This window comes from Peromyscus maniculatus, chromosome 12, assembly GCF_049852395.1.
Source record: "Peromyscus maniculatus bairdii isolate BWxNUB_F1_BW_parent chromosome 12, HU_Pman_BW_mat_3.1, whole genome shotgun sequence".
Taxonomy (NCBI): domain Eukaryota; kingdom Metazoa; phylum Chordata; class Mammalia; order Rodentia; family Cricetidae; genus Peromyscus; species Peromyscus maniculatus.
In genome coordinates, this window is record NC_134863.1 from 19,732,205 (window position 1) to 19,759,184 (window position 26,980).

The 26,980-nt window shown below is 41.3% G+C and overlaps 1 protein-coding gene across 3 annotated transcripts in view; it reads right to left on the bottom strand.

Annotated features, from left to right (window-relative positions):
- Positions 1 to 26,980, bottom strand: part of Fgf12 (fibroblast growth factor 12) — a 524,714-nt gene that overhangs the window by 328,425 nt on the left and 169,309 nt on the right. Inside the window, exon 1 of one of the 3 annotated variants that reach the window (XM_006974465.4) lies at positions 19,135 to 19,361. The exons of the other annotated variants lie outside the window; for them this stretch is intronic. Within the exon in view, the coding sequence (XP_006974527.1) occupies positions 19,135 to 19,225 (91 nt within the window). The 5' untranslated portion in view covers positions 19,226 to 19,361. Of the gene's footprint in view, positions 1 to 19,134; positions 19,362 to 26,980 lie in introns of those variants that run through there. 3 annotated transcript variants of the gene reach the window in all.

Here is a 26,980-nt window from a genome sequence, read left to right on the forward strand (position 1 = left end):
GGGTTTGTTGTGCTTTGTTCTGTAGTGATGAGAAGTGTCCCAGAGCCTGGTACATGCTGCACAAGGGCACTACCTTCATGGTGTGTCCCAAAGCCTCCTTTCACTTATTTGTTTATCCATTCATTCATTCATTCACTCATTCATTCATTCATTGCTCTTTGTGTTTTTACTCTGAGGCAGGGTCTCACAAATTTGTACAGTTTAAACTGGAATTTGCTCTGTAACCCAAGCAGACCTTGAATTTGCCACTTTTCTGCCTTGACCTCTCTGCTAGCTAGAATTATACACCGGTACCAAGAGGTCAGACCAAATATCACTCTGCTTAGTTTAGTGTGTGTGTGTGTGTGTGTGTGTGTGTGTGTGTGTGTGTGTGTGTGTGTGTGTGTAGTGCATACACATGTGTGCCACAGCATGAGTGTGGATGCCAGAGGACAGTCCTCAGGAGTATGTTCTCTTTTCCTGGCCTGATGTTCCGGGGATCAAACTCGGGTCACTAGACTTGCCTAACATCTCATCTGCCCTCTAATATCCATTTTAAGATGGGAAATACAAAATCAAAAAAAGCCAAAGCAACAAGAGCTAGTATTTACAGAAAGCCAAACTTTTTTTTTCTGTCACCTTGCTCTAGTGGATGCTTATACCGTCACAACACCTCATGCTGCTTAAAACAAGCTCTGATATCTGTCCCGCTGATGGAACCTGGGGAGACTTCCCAATACATAAACAGCCATTCGGGTGTGGGAGTGGGGCATGGAGGGTCTCGTGTAGAATAAGGTCATTTGCTTCCTTAATAAGCCAGAATCAACCCTGCTATGGCTGCTGCAGTCTGTCACTGAGCAGGAGTGGAGGCCACTGACATATGCCACATGCCCTCCCTCCTGCAACAGCTGCTTCCCTTTGTCTAATCAATCATTGTCATCAGCAATCAACTGTGTTCAAGTGTTTTTACAAAATGATGCTCCCTGGTCTCACATCCCCTCATTTCTCCATGAATTTCACTGCAAAACTCCTGGAAGGCTTTTTTGTTTATTATCTTACTGTCTTGCTCTATAATCTCCTATGCTCTTTCACACCCAAGGAGCCACTGAAATGTTTTCCCAGGTTACCAATGACCACCATGCTTCCCATATTCATAATCCAGTCTGGATCTGCATATTACCACTGTCTCCATGTCTTGTGAGCCTGTCAATCTTTTCTTCCTGACACTTCCTTTATGGGTCTCCTGAATTTTCTCCATACTCTAGTTACTCATCTGTGTCTCTTTGGGAATATTTCATTTCTGGTAGTTAAATATAAGAGAACCAATGTTTATGTCCCAATGTCATATCTTTCAACTCTAACCCCAAATGGACTAAATGTAGCTCTCTAACCTAAAATACTACCTATATGATGATGAACCACATACTCATTTCCCCAGCCCTGGCTTCTTCTATATTTCAGAATTAAGTTTTTTATTCACTGCCTCTATTCTGTATCAAGTTCAGCACATTCACAGTAGACTATTCTAGTTGTTGCTGCATAATATTACTGTATTCTATTTTCATTGCAAAAGATGTCACTCTTCAGCTAACGCCCAAGCCTAACTGCTTGAGTCAACTTTGATCCTTCTCTACTACTCAAGTTCCATTGCCAATCAGTTATCAAATTCTGTCAGTTGTGTTTTAACACATCTTGACTCAGATCACACATCACCACCTTACACAGTTTAGTCTGGTCTATGGATTTCACCAAAGAGTCTGTAATAATGAACAAAACTGTCTCCCTATCACTGTCCATTTTCATACTATAGCCACAGAGACATATTTAAGGTACAAATGGCTTACTGTAGCCTTATTCAAAACCTTCAAATGATAAACCCTGGTACCACACAGTCCTCAAAATAAATTTCAAAGCACTTGCCACAGCCCATAGGACCACAACTAATCTTTCCTCTGCCCTTCTCCCTTGCTTTGCTCATCCATTCTGCCTTGTGCTGTCCCTCAAATATGCCCAGCTTTTCCCTCCTCTTGTTTCTTGCAATGGGGGCAGGATTTCTCAACACATCTGAAGGCTTGCTCTCCTACTGCCTTTGATACTTCCCTCAAAAAAGGCGATCTGTCTGGAAAGTTCTTCCTTTCCCTGACTACCCCCTTAATGGATTTATTTCTCTTTACAGCACTTAGTACCAACCAACATTATCTTACATGCATAGAAGTTGTTTACTTATTTATTGCTTTACTTCTGCACTAGAAAGTAGGTCTCAAAATAGACTTTGCTTGATACCAAACTCCCACAATTAGAATAGTGCATGGGAAAAAAGTAGGCCATCAATAAATGGATAGAAATGAATGGGAGAACAAATCCATCATGAGCCTGCAGCACACACTCCTTCTTGGTTCTGGCTCTGGTGCATCCCCACCTCCCTTTAAATACAATGCTTTTTTCTTATCATTTTCTATGCCAGGTAGGTGACCCTTAATTTTTAATGTAGCTCAGATGCCATCTGCCTTCAATAATTACCCTATCTGACTGCAAACACACACACATGCATTCGTACAGGCACACACACACACACACACACACACACACACACACACACACACCTATACATGCACATGCATGTACTATCACCACCACCATTACCATTCAGAGAAACTATCATGGTTCTTTGCCTCTGGAGTAAGTTGTTCTTTCCTTTAGTCCTTAGGATTTTTTTGTCTTGGCTAGTTTGGGTTTGGTTTCGAACCTTGCCATATTATGACCTTCTTAAAGCATGCATTGATCTATCCTTCTAGGCCCAAATTCTAATACACAGTAGGAAACCCATGGTGTATGTACCTGTTAAATTGCTTGTGTACATATGAGCTTTCACTAGTTCCTTTTGTGTCTTGTTTTTTGTTTTTGTTGTTGCTAGTCGTTGCTATTCATTAATGTGTTTGTCTCACCTAAGAGGAATACAAGCACTCAATAACTTAAGTTGGTCTGGATGTTAAAGTTCATCTCCACATGCACCGTAGCTGTTAGTTGTTAGGGCAAGAATGTAAAGTGAGTTTGAATCAACAAAACTCCTTAACTGTTATCATGTTATCCCACTTTATGCTGTAGAACAAAAATGTATTATTTGATGGAAAAGCATTTTCTTCAAGCAGTTTCACAATAAGGTAGTAAGGAAGGCTGTGCTTATTTTTAAGCAACTAGATTCTACCAAAACTCTCTCTGTACCAAAGAAGCCATCTGTGGGCAACTAGTCACTCTATCAAGCTGAGCTCTCCCGACAGTATTTCGATGAAAGGGAGGATAAACATAATAATCACTTTATAAATGAGGATCACGATTCTCACACAGCTGAGAAATTCACTACTTCCCTACATTGAGTAAATGAAAGAACCAGGTTTCCACCCAGCTATTAGTCTCCAGTCATGAATGCAATAAGGGTTAAAAGCCTACAAACATCAGGCACTGTGCACAAAGGGGCTTTGCACATCCATTCAAACTTGCCAGGCCTCAGTATCTCCATCCCCCCCCCCCCAATTAGTAGAGGGCGCCCATTCCCACAGTTGCTGCTAGCAGTAAATATTATGATTCACTGAATTTTGAATCACTTACACTCTCAACATAACATGAGATCTGGCCGTTCCGCATTACAAGGTTACAACTCAGACGTTGTCTTAGTTGGCTGTATGCACCAGCAGGAGAGTGCAGGGGAACTGATGGTGATTGCCCTCAAAGAAGAGTCTCATGAGATAGGTAGAACAATCAGAATAAAAGCCAGCTTATTTCTAATGAATGCCTTAGAATGCAAACCTAGTTTGAGCAAGCTGGCTACTTTCAATTAGAAGGAATTTGCTAAGAAGACCTAGATGGCTCAAACTCAGATCTAAAGTCATTGGTCATTCCTTTTATTTTTTTTTTCCTTCCCAACCCTAGACGTTTTTGCTTCAGTCTCAAGTGCTCACTCTAGTCCCATGCCAACCAAGAACCATCCCTTCCTGATTTAAAAGGTAGGATAACAAAGTGAATTTATCTGCAATTCTGGAGAGATGGGAAGGAGGGTGAAAGACTCAGCAAAAGTGAAAAGTCCACCTATTCATATCCAATCAAGAAAAAAACATCAAAGCTCTGCCTCTGGAATGTATGAAGTATATAAATGTGTGGACTGGAGGGACATAAACATCATAGGAGTACTATGTAAGGGGTGTGGGGACAGAAGCCATGGAAAGATTCTAATGATTGCAATTCTATCAGTAATGCTTGAATTCTTCATCAAATAAGGAATAAAGATGGCATAAAGTTATCACCTTGTTCGTTCTGTTTGTCAAAGTTTATTATATTATTTAGTGACCACATTTTAAGTTTAAAAAAATTGTCACATGTCCCTTCTGCTATTTCCAGTGCCATGCACACCATTTCTCCTTGAGGTCATGGAATTCACAAGTATTGCAGTTTGGAAAATAGAATCATAATGATAATTCCACTAAGGCTACTTAGCTTAATGTTGACTACTAGAATATTCTGTCTAGTAAGAAAAACAAGCTAGTCAATCAGCACAATTAACCAAACACATGCAAACCATCTCAAGAGCCGGAGTAACTGTCAAAGAAGATAACAAAAAGGGGAAATTAAATGGGGGAAAAGTTACTCCTGCTCCACACTCAACAGTCTCGCTTCTAGAATAAAGGCAACGCTGACTAAAACTGACTTGTTTTTTTTTAAGTAAGGATCAGCTGTACTAAATATATTTTCTAATTTATCAAAATAAAAATCATTGTACGATGGGGTTAATGCAGGGCCACTATTTAGCACATGGTGTGGGTCTTAATATCATTGACTGTGAATGTATAAATTAATACAGTAGTAGACTAAAATGAATTTGTTTTTTCCAAATATTTTTCAACATAACCCATGAAGGTAAGCTTCTTCTAACTTGATAAACACATTTTGGTGGGTTGTAAATTTCTTGCCCTTGGGTAGAGACTGGGCCATCTGCCTTGTAATGGCCTATGTTTTGTTTTGAGAAGATCTCCGTTTTAGAAGCTCCCAAACCATGCATAAGTCATTTCTTACTCTTTGTTCTTAGAATTCCTGCTACCAACATCTTGTAGCTAATTTTTCCAAGATGTTAGATATTTTGTTCAATCCTTGGATATTCTGAGGTGAATGAAGTTTTTAAATTTTTGATTTTCACTAATACTGTTCTATTTGAAAGATCCATGTTTCTTATTCTTGAAAGACCTGTGTTGTTTGTCCAAAGGGCATGTGAAAAGAACATGCTAGGAACACTATGGCAGACAAGGCTTCTCTTCAGTCTACTTAGAGAGAAAGAAGGTAGAAAGCACTGTGCTCCGTGACTTATTTCTAGTATCTGGCATTTGAAATGGAATGATGCAAAGACTTAGGAATGTGCTGTAACTACTGTGATTGCTTCTTCTAATCTTACATTGGGAGTGAGTGGTGTGCCCCGATGATATGATGTTCTAGTCACAGGCATCTTCAACAAGAAAAGCAATGACCCATAGAGCAGAAGTAGGAATGATTTCTCTCAGGAAGTGGAACTTTGCCTAATTGCTGTGGGGGACAAAGAATACTCACCATGCAGAGACAGAACACCATTAAAGAGAAGTGGCTGGGAAGCTCAGCTCTGGGACAGCAAGCTCTCTGTAGCAGCAAAAGACCTGCCTGGACACTTCTGTGAGCTTGCTGTCCACAAGGCTTTCTCGGGAATCATGTTCAGAGTGGCGGAGCTGGAGGAGGTGCCACATATACAGGCAAAGCTTTCAGTATGTGTATGTATAAAAGAGTTCAATATTGAGCACTGTATTAAGAAGAAGACAGGCATCAAGGACAACTAATGTTATTGCTACTAGGCTAATTCCCCAAACTCCATTATTCAAAGTCACATAATGTCACTCACAGTATCTTTACAGATGAATTATTCCCAACATCATTTAATTTAATTTAATTTAATTCTAATGATTTGTTGTTGGTGAGAATGGACCACAATCTGTAGCCCAAAAGAGCCTGGAATTTATTATGTAGCCCGAGATGGTTTCAAATTCATCTCAATTCTTCTGCCATAGCCTCTGAGTGCCAGGATTATAGGCATGAGCCACACCTGATCTTAATTCTATTTTAAATCTTTCTCTATCAATAAAGGCAAATTTGGAGTTTTTCTGTATTTTTGAGACTATTACAGTGATAGTTTAATGGAGATACACAGGAAATGTGACAAATTGGCTAAATAAAAGCAGTGGTGAATTTTTAAGAGAACAAAGGCCCATCTTAATACTGCAAAGCTCAACATACAGAACAAAATTATAAACATATTCAAAGATGTAATAGTTTATGGTTCTTTACTATTGTTAAGAGAAGGAATAACTCAGAATAACTCAGATATTTATAGCATCCAACTGGTATCCCATGGCACTGGGAAGGGTAGACAGTAAGAATCACAGTAGCAGGAGAAGCTCTGTGCTGACCACATGACCAGAAGGGCACAGAGGTAAGCCTTGTGGACAAAACATGAGGAATCCTTTGCTGACAGGAAGCCATATCATTAGGCTCTACTTCTTACTGGAGCTCCCCAATGACAAGCAACTCCCCAGGGCCACACAGCCTATGACAGCTGGACCAAAGCCTTTTCTTGAAGTACACAAAGTCTCCCACTGTCTTCCAATGTGTGTTTAGAGAACCACTGAGTGGCCTTGAGGCCGCAAGTTGTGCATCTTATTGGGTCAGTTCAGCTCTAAAATTTCAGTGAGCTGCATCTCCTATGTACTAAGGATCCTTATCCATGATCCTGGGAGTTTCTTCTATTCTCCCTCCATTGCTTCTGAAAGGGTAAAATGCATAAACAAGACAGCTCTCACTCCCCCAGTTCCTGTCATCGACATGACTCACAAAGTATTTTCCTTGCTATTACCCCTTCTTAAGGATAGGTCCATAGGTCTTCCATGTTTATTCCTCCAATTGCTCCTTGAAATTGTGGTCTGTTGTATTTAAACAAGGCAAGAATCTATAACTCACACTATCCCAATTTGTAGAGCAATGGGTCCTCCTTAAAAATTGCACTTGAAATTTGAATTATCTTTTACCTACTGCTTCTTAGGCTTCTCTTCTGCTTGCCTCTATCCTTTGGCGCACCCTATGGACTTCTTTGTTTCATCTAGCCTCTCTCCATTCACATCACCATAGTGTCTAAGGAGCTTAAGGCTCAAGAAGAGAATAGCAATCTTGGGCAACTTTTAAATCAACTATCTTATTTTCTCCTATGTTCTAACAACAAAAATTTCAAATGTGCTCTATGTTCCCTTTCACAATAGAAGGAATAAGAAAAACAATATAAACACAGTTAGAGGTGCTCTGTGGCAAAGAACAGAAGCTAAAGGACAGGGAACAGAGAAACTCATGGCCCTAGGGACTAGCAGGAAAAGAGAAGGTAACCCAAGAACTGGTCCAAGTCAAAGGAAGATTTAGCTGTCTGTAAAGTACCTTTTACCCTCCTCTAAGACTGCATCTAGAATGCTGTTCATCCCCAGTTACTGGGTACTAATGGCATCCTGTTTCCAACACCCAAAAGTTTTTTTGGCATCAACACCCAAAGTTGTACCTTTAATGATTTTATTCCTGATAAATAAAATAATTTCTTTAATCAACAGATGTGTGTGTGTGTGTGTGTGTGTGTGTGTGTGTGTGTGTGTGTGTGTATACTCCTTATAGATAACAGAAACCATTTGGAGCATATCAAAATGAAGGTAAGGGAAGCTGCCACCCTAAGGGAGATGGATAGTAGGTTGCTCACTATAGATAACAGATAAATAAATGAACAGATAGATAACATAGAACACACATGCACACATACACACACATAGATTTGTTAAACTTGCTATGCTACCTAAATGAACACTGTGTAACTGGTCAGATCATTTTAAAGGGGTATTTTAATATGAGGAACACTGGTGATATAATGTCATATTTTGAAAGTTTATAGAAGATAACACCTATACAACTCAATTAACATGGACAAGTTAAGCTGGTGTCTAACTAGAGCCTTCACCCCCTACTGACTAGTGTTTGTGGAGCTGGAAGGTATTCTGCATGCTACCAAAGGAGGAAAGTAAGCACCAATCCAGCTACAAACTCTTTGATCTATAAAGATGACCGCCCTGCAAGATGCACCAGTACAATAGTGGCACAAAGCTTATGGGAGTCACCAACCGCTGTCTAATTGGATTGAAGGCCCACTCTATGACATGGAACCCATCCCCAACACTGCCCAGTGGCCAAGAACACAAGACTGGATAGCCCGTGGACTTAGGGGGAAAACAAATACTCCTGTTCTACTAAAGGAACATAACAATAAAATGACTCCTAATGACATTCTGCTACAGTCATAGATCAGCACCTTTCTCAGCCACCACTAGAGAAGCTTTCTCCTACAGTAGATTGAAACAAATACAGAGGCCCCCCAGCTAGAGAATATGCAGAGATAGAGACCTTGAAACACTCAGTCCTCAATGGGATGCCTCCACCACATCCCTCCCCTCAGTGCTCAGGGAACTCTGTGGAAGAGAAGATGGAGAGTGGTAAGAGCCAGCGGGGTTGAAAGACAGCATGAAAACAAGACTTTCTAAACATAGCAGGACCATTGTATATATGATCTCATAGAGGCCAAGGTAGCATGCACAGGGCCTGCTCAGGTCTCTGCACCAGATGGGGTCCGAGCCTAGAGAGAAGTACAAGCCCCTATCCATAACCCAAAAGCTATCTCCAATTGATAACCACGTGTAAGTGAAAAATTAGTTCTCTCCAAATTAGTTCTCTCCAACAGATTCTCACTGGTTATACACATCAGTCTTAAGGGCAGGCCCCATGTCCAGCAGTAGATGGCCAACAGAAAAAAAACTCCATGGCAGCTTTGGAGGTTCTCAGTCTCATAATGTTTAGTCAGGACATTTATTTATTTATAATTTTAATTTATATATATATGTATATTTAATTTTAAATTTTTCAATTTTTAAAAATTTTAATTTATATATAAATAATAAGGCATATATAATCTCATATTATTGTATTATTGTTTTTTAGATGACTGTTTGTTTTCTAATAAGAGACTTAAAGGATGTTGATTCAGTTGGGGGGGATGTGGTGAGGATCTCAGAAGAAATGAAGAAAGGGAAACTGTTATCAGAATATATCATATGAAAAAAATCTGTTCGGTAAAAGAAAAACCAAAAACAAAAGTTAAAATAATTACAGACTAGTATACTGTATAATACTATTTTATAAATGAGCAAAAGAATAATAAATGAGATAGGAGTTATTTGGTGTGGGTTCATAGACAATTTTTATATTTGTTTTGGTTGTCTGTATTTTTGAGGTCATTAGAATTAACTTGTGAAGTTTAAAGGTTTTAAAGAAAGAAGTCCATGTTTTCACTCATGACACCCAGGCCTTTAGAATGTTATAAGAAAAATTACCTCTGTGGAATAGCTAGAAATTAAAATCGAGAATAGATAACAATGACTTTCCCCTCATTTTCAAGTACTAGACTAGAAAGTTCAGCCCACCATGGCGTTATCTCATATCCTCCGTCATGAGCAAAACTGAGAGTTCTACTTTCTCAGCAACAAGAGAAAAGTTGGCTACATAAACATCTCACCCAAAATAACATGATAAACATTATTTAGGAAAATAGAGTATTTAGTTACAAACAACGTGTGTGCCTCAGAGCAGCCCCATAACAGAAGGTTGCTGCATTTTTAAAACTCAAATAACAAAATAAAAATATATTTCCATACATATAGTAAAAAGGACAAGAAATTGAGGTTAACAAATATTTTAAAATGCAATTTAACTCACATCTTATCAGGAAATACAAAAGATATGGCTTTTTAACCTAATAAAAATTTTAAAGATACATATATTGCATCATAGAGAAAATACAACTAATAGAAAGCCATAAGGAAAATACCATGTGACTGTCAGGAGTGTAGGCCCTGGAAGACATGCCAATCCCCACCCTCAAGACTACTCATATATTGGAAAGTTACACACTTAAAAGCTAACATTCATCCTCCCATATTCTCCATTTCCATGTTGGCCTTAAAAAAAAAAAAAAAAAAAAAACCCAAGGGCCATTGCCTTTTCTTCAGTCCTGGAATGAGACAGCATGCCCTTCTATCCACCTCATTCTTTGGCAAGGCAGGAAAAATTCTGAATGACCAGGGAAGGAAGGGGGCAATGCAGCAATGTGATTCAGCCTCTTGTATATTCCCTCTGTGTGTGGATTGGATTGTCTTGCCCATGGGATGCACACTCACTGGGCAGCTGACTGGGCTCCTACACATGCCTTCATAGGTAGATGATGAGTCCAAAATCTCTCCTAGCCATTCTGGAGAGTCAACAGAAATGAGAATGGATCTACTCTGTGCTCTGGTGAATTTTATGACATACCAAGATTCTCCTTAAATAAAAAAAAAATTTAAAAAAGCTCCTACATTTGTGCTTAATGAGTCTGCAACCTTCGAGGTGGTAATCCAAGATGAGATGAATACATATAATAGCATCTATTGGACAACTTTATCTACCTCCTTAGTTGTTTTGAACTCAGGATTAAACACAGGGGAGAAATAAATGTTATTACTCAAATTCTTACCTCAGCCCACAGCACACAAGATTTCTGTGCAAAAATGTTTCCCAGAGAAAAATCTAAAGGCATAAAAAGTGAGGATTGGATGAATACACAATACCAATTATTATAATAATAACAGACCCAGGTGATGTCATTCTATTCAGTAATTAAAAGTTATATTTAGGACAGTCTTATAAAAACCACAAATCCATTAGTACTTTTAATATATATATATATATATATATATATATATATACTTATTTTTAAAATGCAAGTGATAAACAGTTTCTCAACTCTGATAATAAGCAAATGAAGCACTATGTGTATCTTTAGAAAAAGCCTGGAAACACAAAAAAGTAAAACCTAAAAAGGAACAAGGAAGTCTCCTTTGCCATGACTTCCAAGGACCATTAGAACAGCTTTCTTAAAACACTTCTCAGAAAACAATTTCAAATAATTCAGTGTGCATTGTTAATTACCACATTTACAGTAATTGTTTAACTCCACAAGAAAAAGATGAACCCTTCTGTGCTAACTTTTGTAAAGATTCACACAGAGATTGGAAGAGGTTCTCTCAGGATCTTGATATTATGAAGTTTTAGCCTATGGAGTCTTCATATGGTCAATGCTTTCTTTTATGAACGAAAACCATTTAATATGAAAACTAAGCCACTAGGTTTTTATTTTAAAGGGAACACATTTCAAAGTAAAAAGCAATTCTTTTGTCTGTCCTATCACTCTCCAAAGGTAACCGTCATTAGCAATACACACACACACACACACACACACACACACACACACACACACACACACGCTTTATAGAGGTAAAATTGTTCTTAAAAGTTTAAATTTTGTGGAGGAGATATGTTTGTTCGTGTCTGTAATCCCAGCATTTGGAAGGCTGAGGCAGGAAAGTTGTAATGGACCAAAGGCTAGCCTAAACTAAATAGTGAATCCCAGTCCATCCTAGACTACAGAGTAAGATCCTATCTCAAAACTATTTAATTTTTCAAGATGAAACAAAGAAAGGTACATAGATAGATAAATCTCCACCTGGAAAAGACCTAATGTCCCAGTTTGTATCAAGTATCTATGAAGGATCTGCTGCCCCACCGATCTCATGATGAGATTCACAAATGGAGCAGCTGCAGGAAGTGTTACTGTTACTCAGTGTCCATACTGTAGCAGATTCTGAAAACATAACAGCAACTTTTTGTTCTACCTCTCATCACTTCCATGAGCTCCACGCTGCTTGTAAATGTAGGACTGTTGTCTGCTTAGCACAGACATTTACTGCCCCAAATTCCTGATGGCAATTAATCTTCTGATTAATTAACTGTATAGCTAGAAAAATTGACACATCTATGCTCTTTAGTCAACGCGTCGTGTGCAGAGTGCTAGGCAAGGAGAGGACCACTAAAGCTTTGAGAATGGTGTTGTGTCTGTGACGATGCTCTTCACACCGTGGGTCCTAGGGTCAAGGTCAGCCACCAAGCTAACATGGAGAGTCAGTTCTCAAGCCTCTCCAAGTTAAGCAAATAATTAGCGCTTTAGAAAGTGATGCAGCTAGCACCAACCCCTCTCCCCTCAAAAAGGAGATTCATTTTGTGCCGCTAAGTTTTATTTAAAGACCATGCAATCGCATCCCAGCTGGCTTCATTGAAGCAACAACGTGGGCAATCAGTGACACCAACTGCAATGCCTTCGTTTCTATAAACAGTAATGAGTGGAGGGGGTAGGATGGTACTAGAAGCTTATGTATAAACAAGAAAAATCATTTCAGCAAGAGAGATTGTCTGGACAGGTTCACAGCATCTCTGACTGGGCATCAGAGGAGACTGAGGTGTCCAGTATTGAATGGCATTGGAAGAGATGCTCTGACGTGACATTCGAAACACTGTGCAGTGAAAATAACACGGCACAAATAAAGCAATTGTATGCACCATGCTGAACAAAGAGAAAGAGTAAAACACTGTGTAAGACATTCCACAGAAATCAAGGGAGCACATCTGTAAGTATTCCCCAGATGTTCCTCTGTAAGGAAGGGTCACAGATTAGAATTTGTACCTCTGTAAGAAGCTGGTGAAGTTTATTTGGCCCTAGATAAATGACATGTCGATGTATGGGCAGAGGTGAGAGACACATAAATAACTAGGAAGAATATCTGACCTTGGGAAATGCTAAGTAAATTTAAATTGAGGTGTAGGTCAACTACTTTTATTAAAGTAATACTTCTTAGAGTGTTTTTTTTTAATTCAAAAACATTATTTCCAAAAGAGAGTGTGGAGATGTTACCCTTGCCCCTTGAACCTTGGCTGTTGTTTTGCATACCCCAGCATGTTTTTTTATGCTTTAGAAATTTGTAGGTGCTTTAGAAACTCAGGAAGATTAACATGAATCCTGAGCCAAACGGACCTTTCCTTCTTCGATGTGATTCTTGTCATTAAACCTCATAAAGCTTGGTTAAAGCGAAACAAGCAAAGGCTCCTGAGTCCTTTGCTTGGGTGTTTATCTCATCCTTCATTGTATCATGCTCTTTGTTTTCATGCGTGTCTCTTCCTGCTGAGGCCCTAGGAGCTTCTCATACACAGTGTACCCAAGATGTTTTGCTGAATTGAAATATCAAAGCAGAAATCCCTGAAGGGATGACATGTATAACTTTCTACCCTTGGAAAGAGAATAGCAGACAAAAAGGAAACAGAGCCTTTTGCAGAGAGATAATTGGCTTGATACAAGTATTCTAGGCTTCAGGAAAGCTCTGGCTTGCTTCCTCTCTTCTGCTGTACTTTACACAGAGCCAGAAAGACACAGTGCTGATCCATGACCCAGATGAGGACAGCATTGAACCTGATCCCTTCCCTATGAAAAACTGCATGGGGTTCCTTCCCAATGCACCTTGTCTGAGTGTACAAACACAGTGTTTATTTGCACTTACCTTTGCCTGCAAAACTACTATACACTGTCACTGCTTTAAGCGACACAGTGAGTTTTGCTTATCCAGATATGATTGGGGGCATCAGAATTTCACATTTCTAGGTAAGTAAAAACTAGCAGCTTCATCCCTTAAAGACTTACAATGAAATCACAAGTATAAAAAAATAACCACAAAGTGTTTGGGGGGCACCAGTGAAGAACTGGTACACAATGGTAAAGGAACAATCTATCAGCCATGCTAAGAGCACCTGCTAGCTTACTCAAAGATAACAATGATAACAAGACTGTGGCATAATACACTAATTATTAAAATACTGTGAATGGAAGCCAACACCTATATTTATTAAATACTACAGAAGATATCAGAAAGAAACTAGAGTGTTTTGCCTGGGAAGAATCCTAAACATGACTCCCTAACATTACACTAACTTATTTTAAGCAACATTGCTTATCCTGTCAATCAGAATAGGGCAGATAAGAAATTTACCTCTTAAAGTAAATTACGAATATGGCTTTAACATCTCATGTCTATTAAATGTCCATCAAAGATCGTGCAGTGGGTTCTATGAACAACAGACACTCAGGGACACAGGCTAATAGAGAAACCACTACCCTGAACACCAACAACAACCACCACCAGCAACAGCATAAAAAAATCAAAACAACAACAACAATAACTAACAACAACAACAAAAACCATGGAGTGCATTGTGCTCTAGGCTATTAGAGTTTCCATGTACCAGTGTGTCACCTGCTCACATTTCATTAGCCAGTACTAATCAAATGGGCACACTTAACTTCGTGGGGATGGAGTAAAGCTATCTGAAGTGTTTTAAATGGGAAGTATCCCCCATAGGCTCTAGTATTTGAATACTGGGTTCACAGCGGGTGGTGTTGTGTAGGGAAGTTTAGGGGGTGTGGCCTTGCAGAAATAAGTATGTCACCCTGGAAGGTGTTTGAGAGTTTAGAGCTTCTGCTGGAGTTCACAAGACACCTCTTTAGCTTCCTTCCAATTTTGTTATGAATCTACAACAACTCTAGAAAATGATATAAGGCTCCTAAACAACACTACATTAATACACAGTAGACAATGGACTATCTAAAACAAGTTAACCCATAATAAGCAACATCTTCTTGAGTTTTCTGGCACTGACTTTGAAACCCTAATGTGAAATGTAAAAATTGAAAAGTAAATGCCATAAGAAACTATAAACAACTGTCTTCAAAAGGTAGATTTTGTCATTCACTTCTTGAAAATTTGGTAGATGTCTTTTGAGTGTGTGTGTGTGTGTGTGTGTGTGTGTGTGTGTTTTACTAGACATCGAATCCAGGACCTCAAACAAACAACGGTAACCACTCTACCATTGGGCTATCCTGTCAACTCATTGGATTTCTTGGTAATTTTCTAAAGATTAAGTTGAATTAAAACTATTCTCAAGTACAAAATATGTTATTTCCATTTGTCCTCATGGTTGACATCGGTCACTTTTACCTTTGAAGGAAAAACAAGGGGCTTCGAAAGCAGCATTTTCAATGGTTCTCTAATGTTGACGCTGGAAAGACTCAGTGGATGAAAGTATTGACTGGGCAAACCTGGGAGTCTGAGTTTGAATCTCTAGAAGCCATGTTAAAAACTGGATGCAACATGAGTATCTGTGATCTTAGTGCCCCTATGGAGAGATAGGAAGCTGAGAATCCCCTGGACGTTCACGGGCCAGGTAGCCTGCTACACACAATGGAAAAAAACAACAAAGCGACTCCATCTAAAACAAGAGGGAAGAAAAGCAAGGCTGGACACAAGGATATCTTCTGACCTTCACATGAAGGCCATGGCATAGGAATGCCTGCACTCATACACACAAAAGCATGTCCACAAACACATAAACACATATCACAACACACACAAACACACAACAGCTAATGTTTTGAATGACGACGCTATCTTGCTAGGAAATCAGCTTATGAACAATAACTATATGGTAAACAAATATCCTTCTTTGAATCATTTTACTGCCCTGTAGAAAAATTAGAGTCTAGATACCCAAACCTGATGCACAGTGTCTGAGATACCTTGTCTATTAGAGGGCAATTTTTATTTGGATGTCTGCATGATACTTGAAAACAGTGGCACTGTGAGTTCTAAGTATGTGCCTTTGTCGGGCTCAATAGATGAGTTATGCTTGCCCAGGGTACTGGAATTCTATGTCAAAGAAACTAGATGTTCTTGTAGGGCTCCAGCTCTAGACATCTGATAACCCTTCACTCTGCCAGACTGGGAAGCCCCTCCCTTACTGCTTACGGCAGAAGAATCACAGCCATCACTTCCATGTGGCTTTTCTAGAATAATTTGGTAACAGCTAAAGCAAGCAAGCACATGCATACACACCTACCCATACACTTACCTTACTCCTCCTCTGGGGAACCAACTCCCAACAGAGCCCTGGGTGTTAGGACAGAATTTGCTCCTCTACAAAAATCAGAATGGACCCTGCTGCAGGGAGAAGCCTGTAGCCCTAAACTCACTGGTGGGACTCCAAGGCTTTTCCTCACTCATCTGCAGAGGAAGGCAAGCAGGTGTGAAGGCCATCCTTTGGATCACCACCCTTCAGTGCCTGTTTCTTTATAAAAAGCCCCCACCTCTTTGTGTCACTCTCTCTTTAAAAGCCTTTGGAATTCATCAATCTCATAGAAATGTCACATTCTCTGAATAGAGATGTTTAGACTTTTAAGCTTCTAATCGACCTTCTAATAGACTGGCTCCATATGCTTTAAAAAAAAAAATCGCTTAAATGAGAAAAAGAACAAAACCCAAGTAATGAAAGAGGCTGAGAATTTAGCCTTGAGCAACTGACTTCACCATGTATTAAGACTGCCTTCCACGTGTTCCCATCATCTCTGTCCTTCTGAAGCACAAAGGATGTATACAGTGGTAGACTTACTAAACTAGACATGATATTAATGTCCAATAATACAAAGGAAAGAAAGAGTGAATAAATGTCCCTGAAAAGCCCAAAACCAATGGTTAATTTTAATTTTAGGCCCATTTAGTTGACAAAATATAAACAAAAATGTAACATTTACAGTTTCAAAGCCTGAATATGTTAGCTGAATCTCTTAATCTACTGTAGTAAATCGCATCCCATGCCCCTCAGGTATGTGATCAATTCAACTGCCATGAGGAAATAGCTAGAATGCAACTAACTGTCAATACATACTGACATTGTTTAAAATGTTACTGAATTCCTTTCAGGCAAAATTTAAAAACTTACAGTGCTTTCATAGCCTGGTGTTTATAAATCCACTTCATGAAAAATTTCCAGTTCCTTTACTCCAATTTGCATGAGAACACTGGGCACAGCACTATTACCTGCAGAACTGCTATGAGGTTGTGCTAATGGCAGAAGCCACAGTAATGATACCAATTTAAAACAGAACACACTGACAATGTACAAACATGCTAAGCATATTGGGCATGAGAGATACCTCGTATGCAAGAGTTCAATTAAATCTTTAGGTGCTATTAAATCATGCACAAGATGTGTGCAATATGATTGTGGTAATTTAAATTTGCACACAGATTGACAAACAGCCAGGCTATGTTAGTTGCATACAATCATAAGCTCTATCGAGTCATAATTTAAATAAAGATCCTGTCATTCTAGAAACACTCTCTCTTGGCAAGTAACTACATATTACTCTGTTTGGGAAAGGCTCGGGTAGAAGTTTTATCTTCCCTGTTTGGTCCTGTAGCCTTTTACAAAAATTTTCTAGAGTGCTCGTTCCCCCAAATAAAATATTTACCTCACTGAGTAAAATTACATGTATAGATAAGACACCACATTCTTAAAGAACCGCAGGTTAAAAGCAGGTGAAGTCACAAACAGAGGAACCAGGCAAGAGCTAACAGCATTACCACTTTAAATTTTTTTTTCAGATGAAAGCCAAGACTTTTTAAAAGTAGAGTGACTTATGGAAATTGCCTCATAACTGGATCTCTTGACTCGTAAGCCTGGTGCCTGCAGCAACCCACGCTACCCAGTCACACGGATCACCCTTTCCATTTGCAGCTGTTACTATTTGGGAAACGAACTCTGCCTGTTATCTGAAGATTTTACCTCGCTTTATCTGAGGAAGTGCCTTGCTCAGTTATACACCACACATGGCCTTAAAATTTCACACCTAGGGTGCGAATGCCTTCGATACAGTCTATTTACATTCTATTTAATGTGAACAGGGAAAACTGAAACAGTATTTGCATGCGTCTCCAGAGGTTTCCTGGGTCACATACCATTAAGATGCAAGTCTTTACTGTAAAGCTTTTTAGTTGAAAAAATGTAGAGAAATCTTTCAGTAACTCACTGATACACTAACAAAACAAAAAGAAAGTCTAGCTAACCTTCGGGATTACATGGAAGTAAAACATGAGATCACATGACCAACTTCACTTCACAAGCATGTCCACAAATATCACGTAGCTAAATTTTCCAGTTTCTTGAAAACTAGCTTCTAGTTTTATATTTTGACTGGTGAGTCCAAGTTTGAGAAAGGATGAATGAATGGCTATATATATACATATATATATGTATGTATATATATACATATCCAAAGATATATATATCTTCTCAAATATAATTTTCATAGCTCTAGAATAGGATGAAAATAGGTGCCATTACCAAATGAATCAGACCCCCCGAAATAGCACACAAAGTTTCAGACACAAAAGCTATTATAATGTTGTTGAACTTGTTAGTTATTTGGGGTTTGTAGATCAAAAATACATTCTTTGCAGAGACACTCGTTTAAGCACAATTCGGTGCCTTTCCTGTCTTCTCACACCCCACCTCCACTCTTGAGAAAGCCACCAAAGAGCGCAGAAACTGAATTAGCGCTTGCAAGATTAATAAATGATTGATTTAAAGGGAACTTTCATCTTTTGAAAGAATCAGACAAAGGAAGAGAATGCCACGAAGCGCCACACTGTCTTGCAAGGCTTCTGCAGAACAGAATGGCTTATTTGGCTCTAGTTTGCTTTTTTACAAAGTCATTAAGTGTTTCAACGATTTCTCTCAACATCACAGGTTACTCAAAAGATCAGTTTTTCTTTGCTTTCCTTTAAGGGAGCAGATTGGCTAAGTCCCAGGCTACTTGGGAGCCTCCTGCTTCAGCACCAAGGACAGAAATCGCTCCAGGCCACCGAAAAGGTAACCCACCTAACCACCGCCAAAAGTCCACTTGCAGGCAAAGCAAGAAAAATAAGATACCTGTCTGCCAGCCACCTGTTTAAAGTCCCCTCTGCAGCCGAATGCACCAGCAAGTTCTCCGAGGAGACCCTGGACAACCGTGAGTCCCAGGCCGCCCTCGCAAGTCACAAGGAGCAGCTGAGGCGCGAGGAAGTGTGGGAGCCGGTCCCTCCCGCTCCCCGCGTCCCGCAGGCTCGGTCCCGGGTGCGGGGCGACAGCGCGAGTGACTCGAGGGCTACACACACTCACACACACGCGCACACGCGCACACACGCGCGCGCTCGGAAGTCGCGGGCCCTCTGGGCGCAGGGCTCCCGCGGTGGGCAGCCCGGGGAGGGGACCTCGGCTCACCGCTCGGGCTGTCGCTGGACCTCAGGCTCCTTCCACAGAGGCACTGCAGCATATGCACTCCTTTCTTCAGAGAAAGCGCAAGAATCTTCATGGAGAGACGCGCACGCGGGGTCGGCCGGCTCCCCGCCCACCTCGGCTACTCCTGCGATCGGGCGGTGGCCTGCGCGGGGCGCCGGGGTCCCGAGCCCATGGTACGTCCCGGAGCCGCGCAACTCGTTCGCCGGGCTGGGGCTCCGCCGGGGGCGGCCCTCCCGGGGGGCCCCCCAGGCTCGGCCACGCCTCAGCGGGCTCCGCGCGACACTTTGGGACTTTCGGGAGGGCGGCCCCACTGCAGGCGGGAGTGCGGGCGCCGCCGCGGCGCGGAGGACGTCACCGCGGGTCGCGCCTCCTTCGGGTCCGGCGACCCGGGGCTCCGGCTGCCTCGGGGTCCCCGCGGCGGGTGGCTGGGGGCGTGGCGCGCGGCGTGGGAATCCGGCGGAAGGGAACGCCCGCAGGAAGGACTGCACCCGGGAGGCCGCCGAGCGTCAGAAGCGACTCGGGGGACTGGGGGGCGGGGGACGGGGAAGCAAGCGGGTGTGGCATGGAGAGAGCTTCAGGGCGCGGGCGGTGAGAAAGTGAGCCCAGGCGGTCTCTGGGTGTTGATGTGGGGGCCCGGACTCCTGGATTTCCTGGATAGGGCTGTGACCTTGGGTAAGTCTTTTGCCACCTTGGGCGCCTCTCCATAAATCAGGATGGGGAAGAGGGTGTGAAATGGGGGGGGGGGGGCGGTTGGCAGCTTCTGACAGTTTTGTCCCTGGCCTTCCAGGCTCCTGGACATGTTTAGCATGGGCGCAATCGGAAGAGTAGCCTGACTGGAACACCAGAGTTGGAAAGGGAGAGGGGCCGGTGAAGCAGAATCAGCACCAGCAGCGCTTCACTATGACGAGAGTATTCTGGTATCTCTCTGCCCCTGCCAGACTGCTCGATTATCCTAGGAGGATCTGCTTGGTGTTAAAGGGCTCACGTTTCTTTACAACAGCTACTTGGCTTGCTTGCGTCTCGCCCCTCACTTCCCAGAGATTATCGATGTCCTTTTGGAAATGGGATAAGAGAAGAACTCAAATAGTGATGTCCATGGGACAGAGCGTCCCCTTATATGAAATCCCTATGCAGAGAGGAACCTTTAAGGACAGACATCTTTGAGAGCGCAGATACTAGAGAGAAAGCTTGAATTCCAATTCCTCTTTGCTGTGTGATCTTCAACACATAAACTTCTTGGTGCTTGGGGGTGTTGATAATTCATCATTGATGACTGAGTGTCTCGTGTACCCCTTGCTGTGGCTTAAGAACGCTCTGGTTATAAGTGCTGTCATTCTAGCTGCCTCCTTTAGAGTTTTGGATCATTTTCACAGCCCAGGGAATGGCAGTTACATACCAGTACCTTCACAATCCAGGTGATAAGAAGTTCAGTGGCTCCCCAGGTAATTCATTGCACAAACCCTGTTAGAAGTTTGGCCCTGACACTGAGTCAGAAACCATCTTGAACTCTTTCCGTTCATGGTCTCCAGGGCATCTAACACTACTTGACTTGTTTTTCCAGGAAGGAAGGAAGACCAAATGGCTGTCATCGCTCCCTCTCTCTTTACCTCCTCTAAGCTAACTAACCCCCGCTGGTCTTCCTGTGTTTCCCCAAAGTTGAAATCATGTATTCAGATGGCCTGCTCTCATGTTTACACTACCATGCTGGTGATTCTTAGGACCAGGTATACTCATCTCAAAGAAAAAAGAAACAGAGGGGTTACATGCACACACTGCCATGGTACTTTTCCTTTTCCTTTCAATGGTGGTAGAAGAAAGCCAGGATATGTGGAAGGGCCTCTTGAGCCCCCGGTCACTCTTGGCTCCATGCCCTCAGCTCCTTTCAGAAATCAGCTCCAGACAAGGTCCTTAGGGTGGTTCCAAGGCTCAAAGAAGACCCTCCCCAGTCTCCCACCACGTCCTGTCTTAGTCTCATTGGTCTGTAACTTGAGCAGAGAGCTCTGTGAGCTTCAAGACCCTTGAAGATCTTGCTAAACTCACTTCCTGGTCATCACCAAGAAGGTTCTAAGGCCCCAAGGCAACAAACAGCCATGGCCTTCCTCTTTCCCATCTCTGCGGGAATTAGTAAGAAAATTGGCTCCTCTGGGATTCTACCCATGGAGAATCCCCAAGGAGGGCGAGACAATTAGCCAGAGGAAAACACCTAAAAATAGCCCTTGGTGCTGTAGCAGAAGACAGCGAGTTTTCCGGTAGCACCCTCCTGCTCTGGAACCCAAAGCCCAGAGCTTTGTGCTTCACTTTGAGAGAAGCGGTACTGCTCAACAAGGAGCAAATGGATCAAAAGGATGAGACCTTGGTTCTCAATGGAACCTGAGCAGAGTGAGGCGGTCCATGTGTAAATTTAAAACACACCTGAGCCTGTGTTCACGCTTATGCTAAGCCTCTCTGCCTACCTGGCAAGGTTGTCACAGGATTCAATGGGCTGAGGCACAGGAAAGCGTTTGAAGATTCTAATTATGTATACCAGGTATACTCATCTCAAAGAATAAAGAAACTGATTGCATTCACACTGTCACGTTATCACACCACCAGAAGTCCCTTTGAAGTGGATAGCACAGCATATTTTAACATGATTTTCCTTCACTTTAGATTATACATGTTTCATTAAAGTGGACCCCAAGGGGAGGTCCTCATTAGAATTTTATTCTTTGGATCATTTTGTAAATATTTTCCCACACCTAGCAGAGTTTTCTGGAAGCACCTCCACAGGTGACTGGCATAGTGAGCATCAGTGAGCATAGTTCAGCTTCCCTAAAGTATCATGTCCAGGACTTCAGAAGAATTCACTTTACTGGTGCTCTTATATAGAAAAAATAAATAAAAACTGTAGAGGCCAGGAGAGTGGTAGACTGGTTTGGACAAAAACTTCTAAATTTTCCTTCTGCATTTCTAAGTCAAACTCAGAACTTTTGTAGCAATGATATTTTATTTTGAATGTAGTTCACACAGTTGTCTTGATGAGTAAACATTAAGTTATATATTTTCTGTCTCTGGTGCTTTTACAGTTTTCTATGCTTCCTATTTTCTGATCAAAGTGATACCTGGGACCAATCCTAACATGTAACTTAGCAATATGCTTTCACAATGAAATAATTTAGCACTATTTTGGGGAGATAAGATCTTGCTATAAAAACTAGGATGGCTTAGAACTTATGATCCTCCTGCCTCAGCATCTCTAATGCTAGTACTAGAAATGTACACAGATTGGCCTAGTAGTACTTAGTAAGAATTAAGTAGATTGGTACATAAGTGAACTTTTGTGAAATTTTGAACACCTAATTTTCACTTTTCAAAAATGTTATTTACTTAAGGTTTATATGAGTTAATGATTGTGTGAGGGAGCAGTGCCATTTTCAAATGGTGGCTAATATAAGGTATTTTGGTTCATATTAAACAACAGGAATCTGCCCATGCTTGGCAACTAGTGAATTTATCTTCTTGGAACTCTACATTAGATCATGAAGAACATTAGAACAATCCATGAAGGCTTTGTCAGGTCCCCATATTTTTATTGACTATATAAATGACTATTAAGTAGATAGCAAAGTATTTCTCCCTCTCATCAAATCAAGCAAGCATGTGAGCTAAAAAACTGAAATCAGTATGGCACGCAACAGTATGTTTGTTTTGTCAACTGTAGGGCAGCAAACTATGCCTGTATCTCATGTCTTAGAAGTCGATTCAAACCAATATGATAGGCAAGCAGGCCAGTTTATTCAGACATGACAAAAACAAGCCCCGGAAGCTAGGTAGCTTTGTTTTAATGGATTTCAACCTGTGGAAAGGTTAAAACAGCACAGGGTTTATGTGCAATTTATCCAACTTCTGCTAATATTCGCTGCTTATTTAACAACGCTGCAAACATTAAACTTGGAATATTTACATGGGCACCTGATAACTCTACAGGCTACAAGCTTTATCAGCTCTCACGGGGTCTCCTCTTACTCTCCATTCTTTCCGTTTCAGGATTCAGCTGGGACCTGTGCTAATCCCCGAGTAGCCTCAGTCTCCTTCCGTCTTGTGACAGACCCTCAACCCTTTATTGTCTGTCAAAACCTTGATACTCCACAAACATCGGTCGGCTACCTTGTGAAACACCTTGGCAGTTCCAGATATTTAGTCTACAGTGACTCAGTTTGGGAAACGGCCGCCACAGATTGACAGTGTTGCTCCAACCTCAACCATCCATCACTGTTAGGGGGATTCACGCTGTCGATCAGTGACATTAACCTTGCCCGGCAGTGTCTGCTAGGTTTTTATATCATAAAGGTCTATTTTAAATTTTATATGGAGAAATTATGCCATACCCATGTCCTGTTCCTCCGTCCACTCTCACCTGCCACTTTCAACATTTATGGCCAGGTCCTGTCTGTGACCGCTGTCACTGTTCTGGGTGCCCAACAGTGAGTTCAAAATGCCTTGATTTCTTCAATAAACTGGCAATCGCTTTGAGGGACTACCCCCTCTCCCCACTTACTTCTTTATTATTTATATACGTGTGGTCTCACGCAGGGTTCTTCTGTGGGTTGTGGCTCCCGATCATTGTCCTGTGGCTGAGGTAGTTTAGTATTGGAGGCTGCTTTGGTTGGATACCGTCGCCTTCGGGCAGTTTCTGTTTTTAAATCACTTCCTTAATTTTCTGCCATCAATGGATGCTCCAGATTTACTTTTTGTCTCCTTCTTCTGTTGTTCCTACCCCAGCCTTAGAATCAACTAATTTCCCCAGAGAATCCTAGTTCTTTGTATCAGATATGATATCTAAGAGTCTGAATCTGGATGCTGAGACTTAGTTTTTGTTTTGTTGTGTTGTGTTGCTGTTGTTGTTTTGGGGGGGGGCTGGGGCATTAACTGCTGCTGTATTCAGTAGAGAGTTTGAAATCAATGCTTATGTGAACGCCATATAACATATACATCATGTATTTCTATATTTTCCTTATCAAACAGAGACGTGGGTGGATATACCCAAGGTATGTCACATGAAGGTTGAGATGAAGATGTCCAGTATGTGGATCCTTGTCTAATACCCCATCTTCCTTGCCTGGTTTGTAACTTCTTTTTTTCTAACAGCACAAAAACCTGCCTTTCATTGTTTACATTCTGGTTTTTTTTTTCAATCTCAGTACACACCTAAAGCAGCCACAGAATCTCTAGCCAGTGCTCAGATGAGAAACAAACTCACAGTTGGGGTCCCGTTGTGTACAGGAGTTTCTGTCAGTGGCCTTGCAGAACTCTACCCAACTCTAATTTCCCCAAGTTTTGAAACAAAAACTCTGCATTCGTTCCTCTTCTTCCGTGAGGGTGCTGTTCACTTGTAACTTAGCTAGGTTTGTTTATGATCTACAACCCATGCTTGATGCTTTTAATTATTTTATTAAAACTAATTAGCTTCATTTGTCTAATACTTAAAACGTTGTTTGGGCTCATAGTTAAAGCTTTACAAAGATATGTCTCCCCTGAGAACTGCCCCGCCCCTTTGTTTTTCCTGACTGGTGCCACCCCCACTTCTTGCCACCCCTTCCCTGGACATACCCTGTGCATAGGATACAGCCATCTAACCCCCTTTGTCTTACACCCACGAAGATACACAGGCTTTTGTGGTAGCAGACATTGATCTGAATCAGGCTGAAGATTTGTTGACGATGTGGTGATCCAGTGAATGAGTACTCTATCCCTTTTTAAAGTGTTGCTTTCTATGCCAATATATGCACAGATGCACATATCCATGCACCTTGGCCAAAACACAAGTTAAAGTCAGGAGTGTCACTCTGAGCCAATAGGGAAGAGCTTGGTGTGGGGAAATCCCAAGGCCCTTTCTCCACTGTGCATTCCTCGCTCTTCTTTCTGTCCTCCCTCAAGTGTGCAATCGGCTTAGCGAGGGATCGCCGTGTACTGTCTCTATATTAGCAACTTCGGTTCTTCCCATAACTTGTTGAATGCTGCCTTTTGCCCACACAGTCCCGCCTAAGTTCTTTTACGTAAAGTCACCATAAACTAAGCTATTCCAGATTCAAGTGTCATGTTTTATCTTCAAGATACTAAATGTTACTGGTCCGAACCAGTTTCAGTAAACTCTTCCTTTTTCCCTTCAGAAGCAATGTTCATCCTGGTTTGCCTTTTGCTTCTCTGTTAATATCGGTGTTCTCTCCACCCATCCTGCAGACATCACTGTTTTCCAAGGTTGCATCCAGGAATCTTTTTCCTCTCATTACATCCTCTTTGACCTCCAATGATTTTGCTCTCTTTTCTTTTGTCTATACAGTAACTTAACTCACCTTATACCTGGTTTATGCAGTGTCATGATCATGTTGATATGTTTGCACAAGTTATTCTACTCGCCTAAAATACTCTCTCTGCTTTGGTTCTTAGAGTGACTGCATATGCAACTTTGAAAACTAGCCCAGCATCAACTCCCTGCTCCAGAAACCTCCCCTGTATGAGTTGCATGCTCCTCTCTGAGGAATAAACTCTACATATTTCTCAGTACACAACTGTCACTTAATAACCCCTGATGTCTTTTTTTTTTTTGTGAGGCTATCTCATGATATCTCATGATAGCCAAAGTACTATTTGGATGTCAATCTAAATAATCCTTCAAACTAATGTACATTTGCAACTGACAGATGAATAAAGAGAGAAAGACTTGGTTCTGAAGTTCCTAAAGAGGGGTGAACCTGGGAAAATCTGAGACTCATTACAATCAACACCACTTGTATTGTTGGATATAGTTTTAGGTACATTTCCTTACCTCAAATGAACATACACACATGAATGACAACCCCAAGCACATACAAAATTGTTATCTCTTTCATGGAAAATCTGAGGTTTGTTCTTCTTAAAATGCTACCAATAGAATGTTTACACACACACACACACACACACACACACACACACACACACACACACGGAGCTTCTCAGAATATACTGAATACTCAATAAATATTTTCTGAAGGAAATTTAAGTCTGGTCTGGAACAGCAGGGTGTTTATACAGTTAGTTTTCTTTCAAGGTTGAGTTAGGCATACAACTCATAAGAAGATAAGGCCTTAATCAAATTGATCAGAATCTCACATTTCAACTAGATACAAAAGCAATCAAAATGGTTTATCTGAAAGAGGTCATTAGTGAGAAGCTGAGGAGATGTGGCCCAATTGATGAGGTGTTTGCCTTGCAAGTATGAGGTCTTGATCTCATATCCCTGTCACTCATAAAAAGCAAATGCCAATCCCAGAAGTGGGGAGGCAGTGATAGGAGGATCCTCAGAGCTCTCTACCCAGCCAGCCTAAACTAAACAAAACAGAGAATCCTGGATACAGTGACAGTCCCTGACTCAGGGGGAAAAAAAAAAGTGGAGAGTTACTAAGGAAGATAATCAATGATGACCTCTGACCTCTACAAACACACACGTGTACATCCATACAGTTGCACACTCACACAAGTACACATAAAAATGTAAAAATGCATCCTTAACCACATTTATGACAAACCTACATTTCTGTTATGCACAAAGGTAGCACTTGTCATGTGTTCTTTCCTGAAAAATCAGATGGCTCTGAGTGCAATGCTCAACATAAGGGGAGTCTTCAAAGAAGCAAAGAGAAGCTCCCGCTTGGGGAAGAGCAGCCCTTTAAGCCCTTAAATTAACTCAAGCAGTGGTATTTGCTCCGCCCATGACCTCGGGCTATAGGCTCAAGGGGGTGGTGCTTTCTGCTGTAGTACAAGCTCTTATAAGGAGTTGGAGAAGGGTCACATGCCCCTTTTCTCCCTGCTC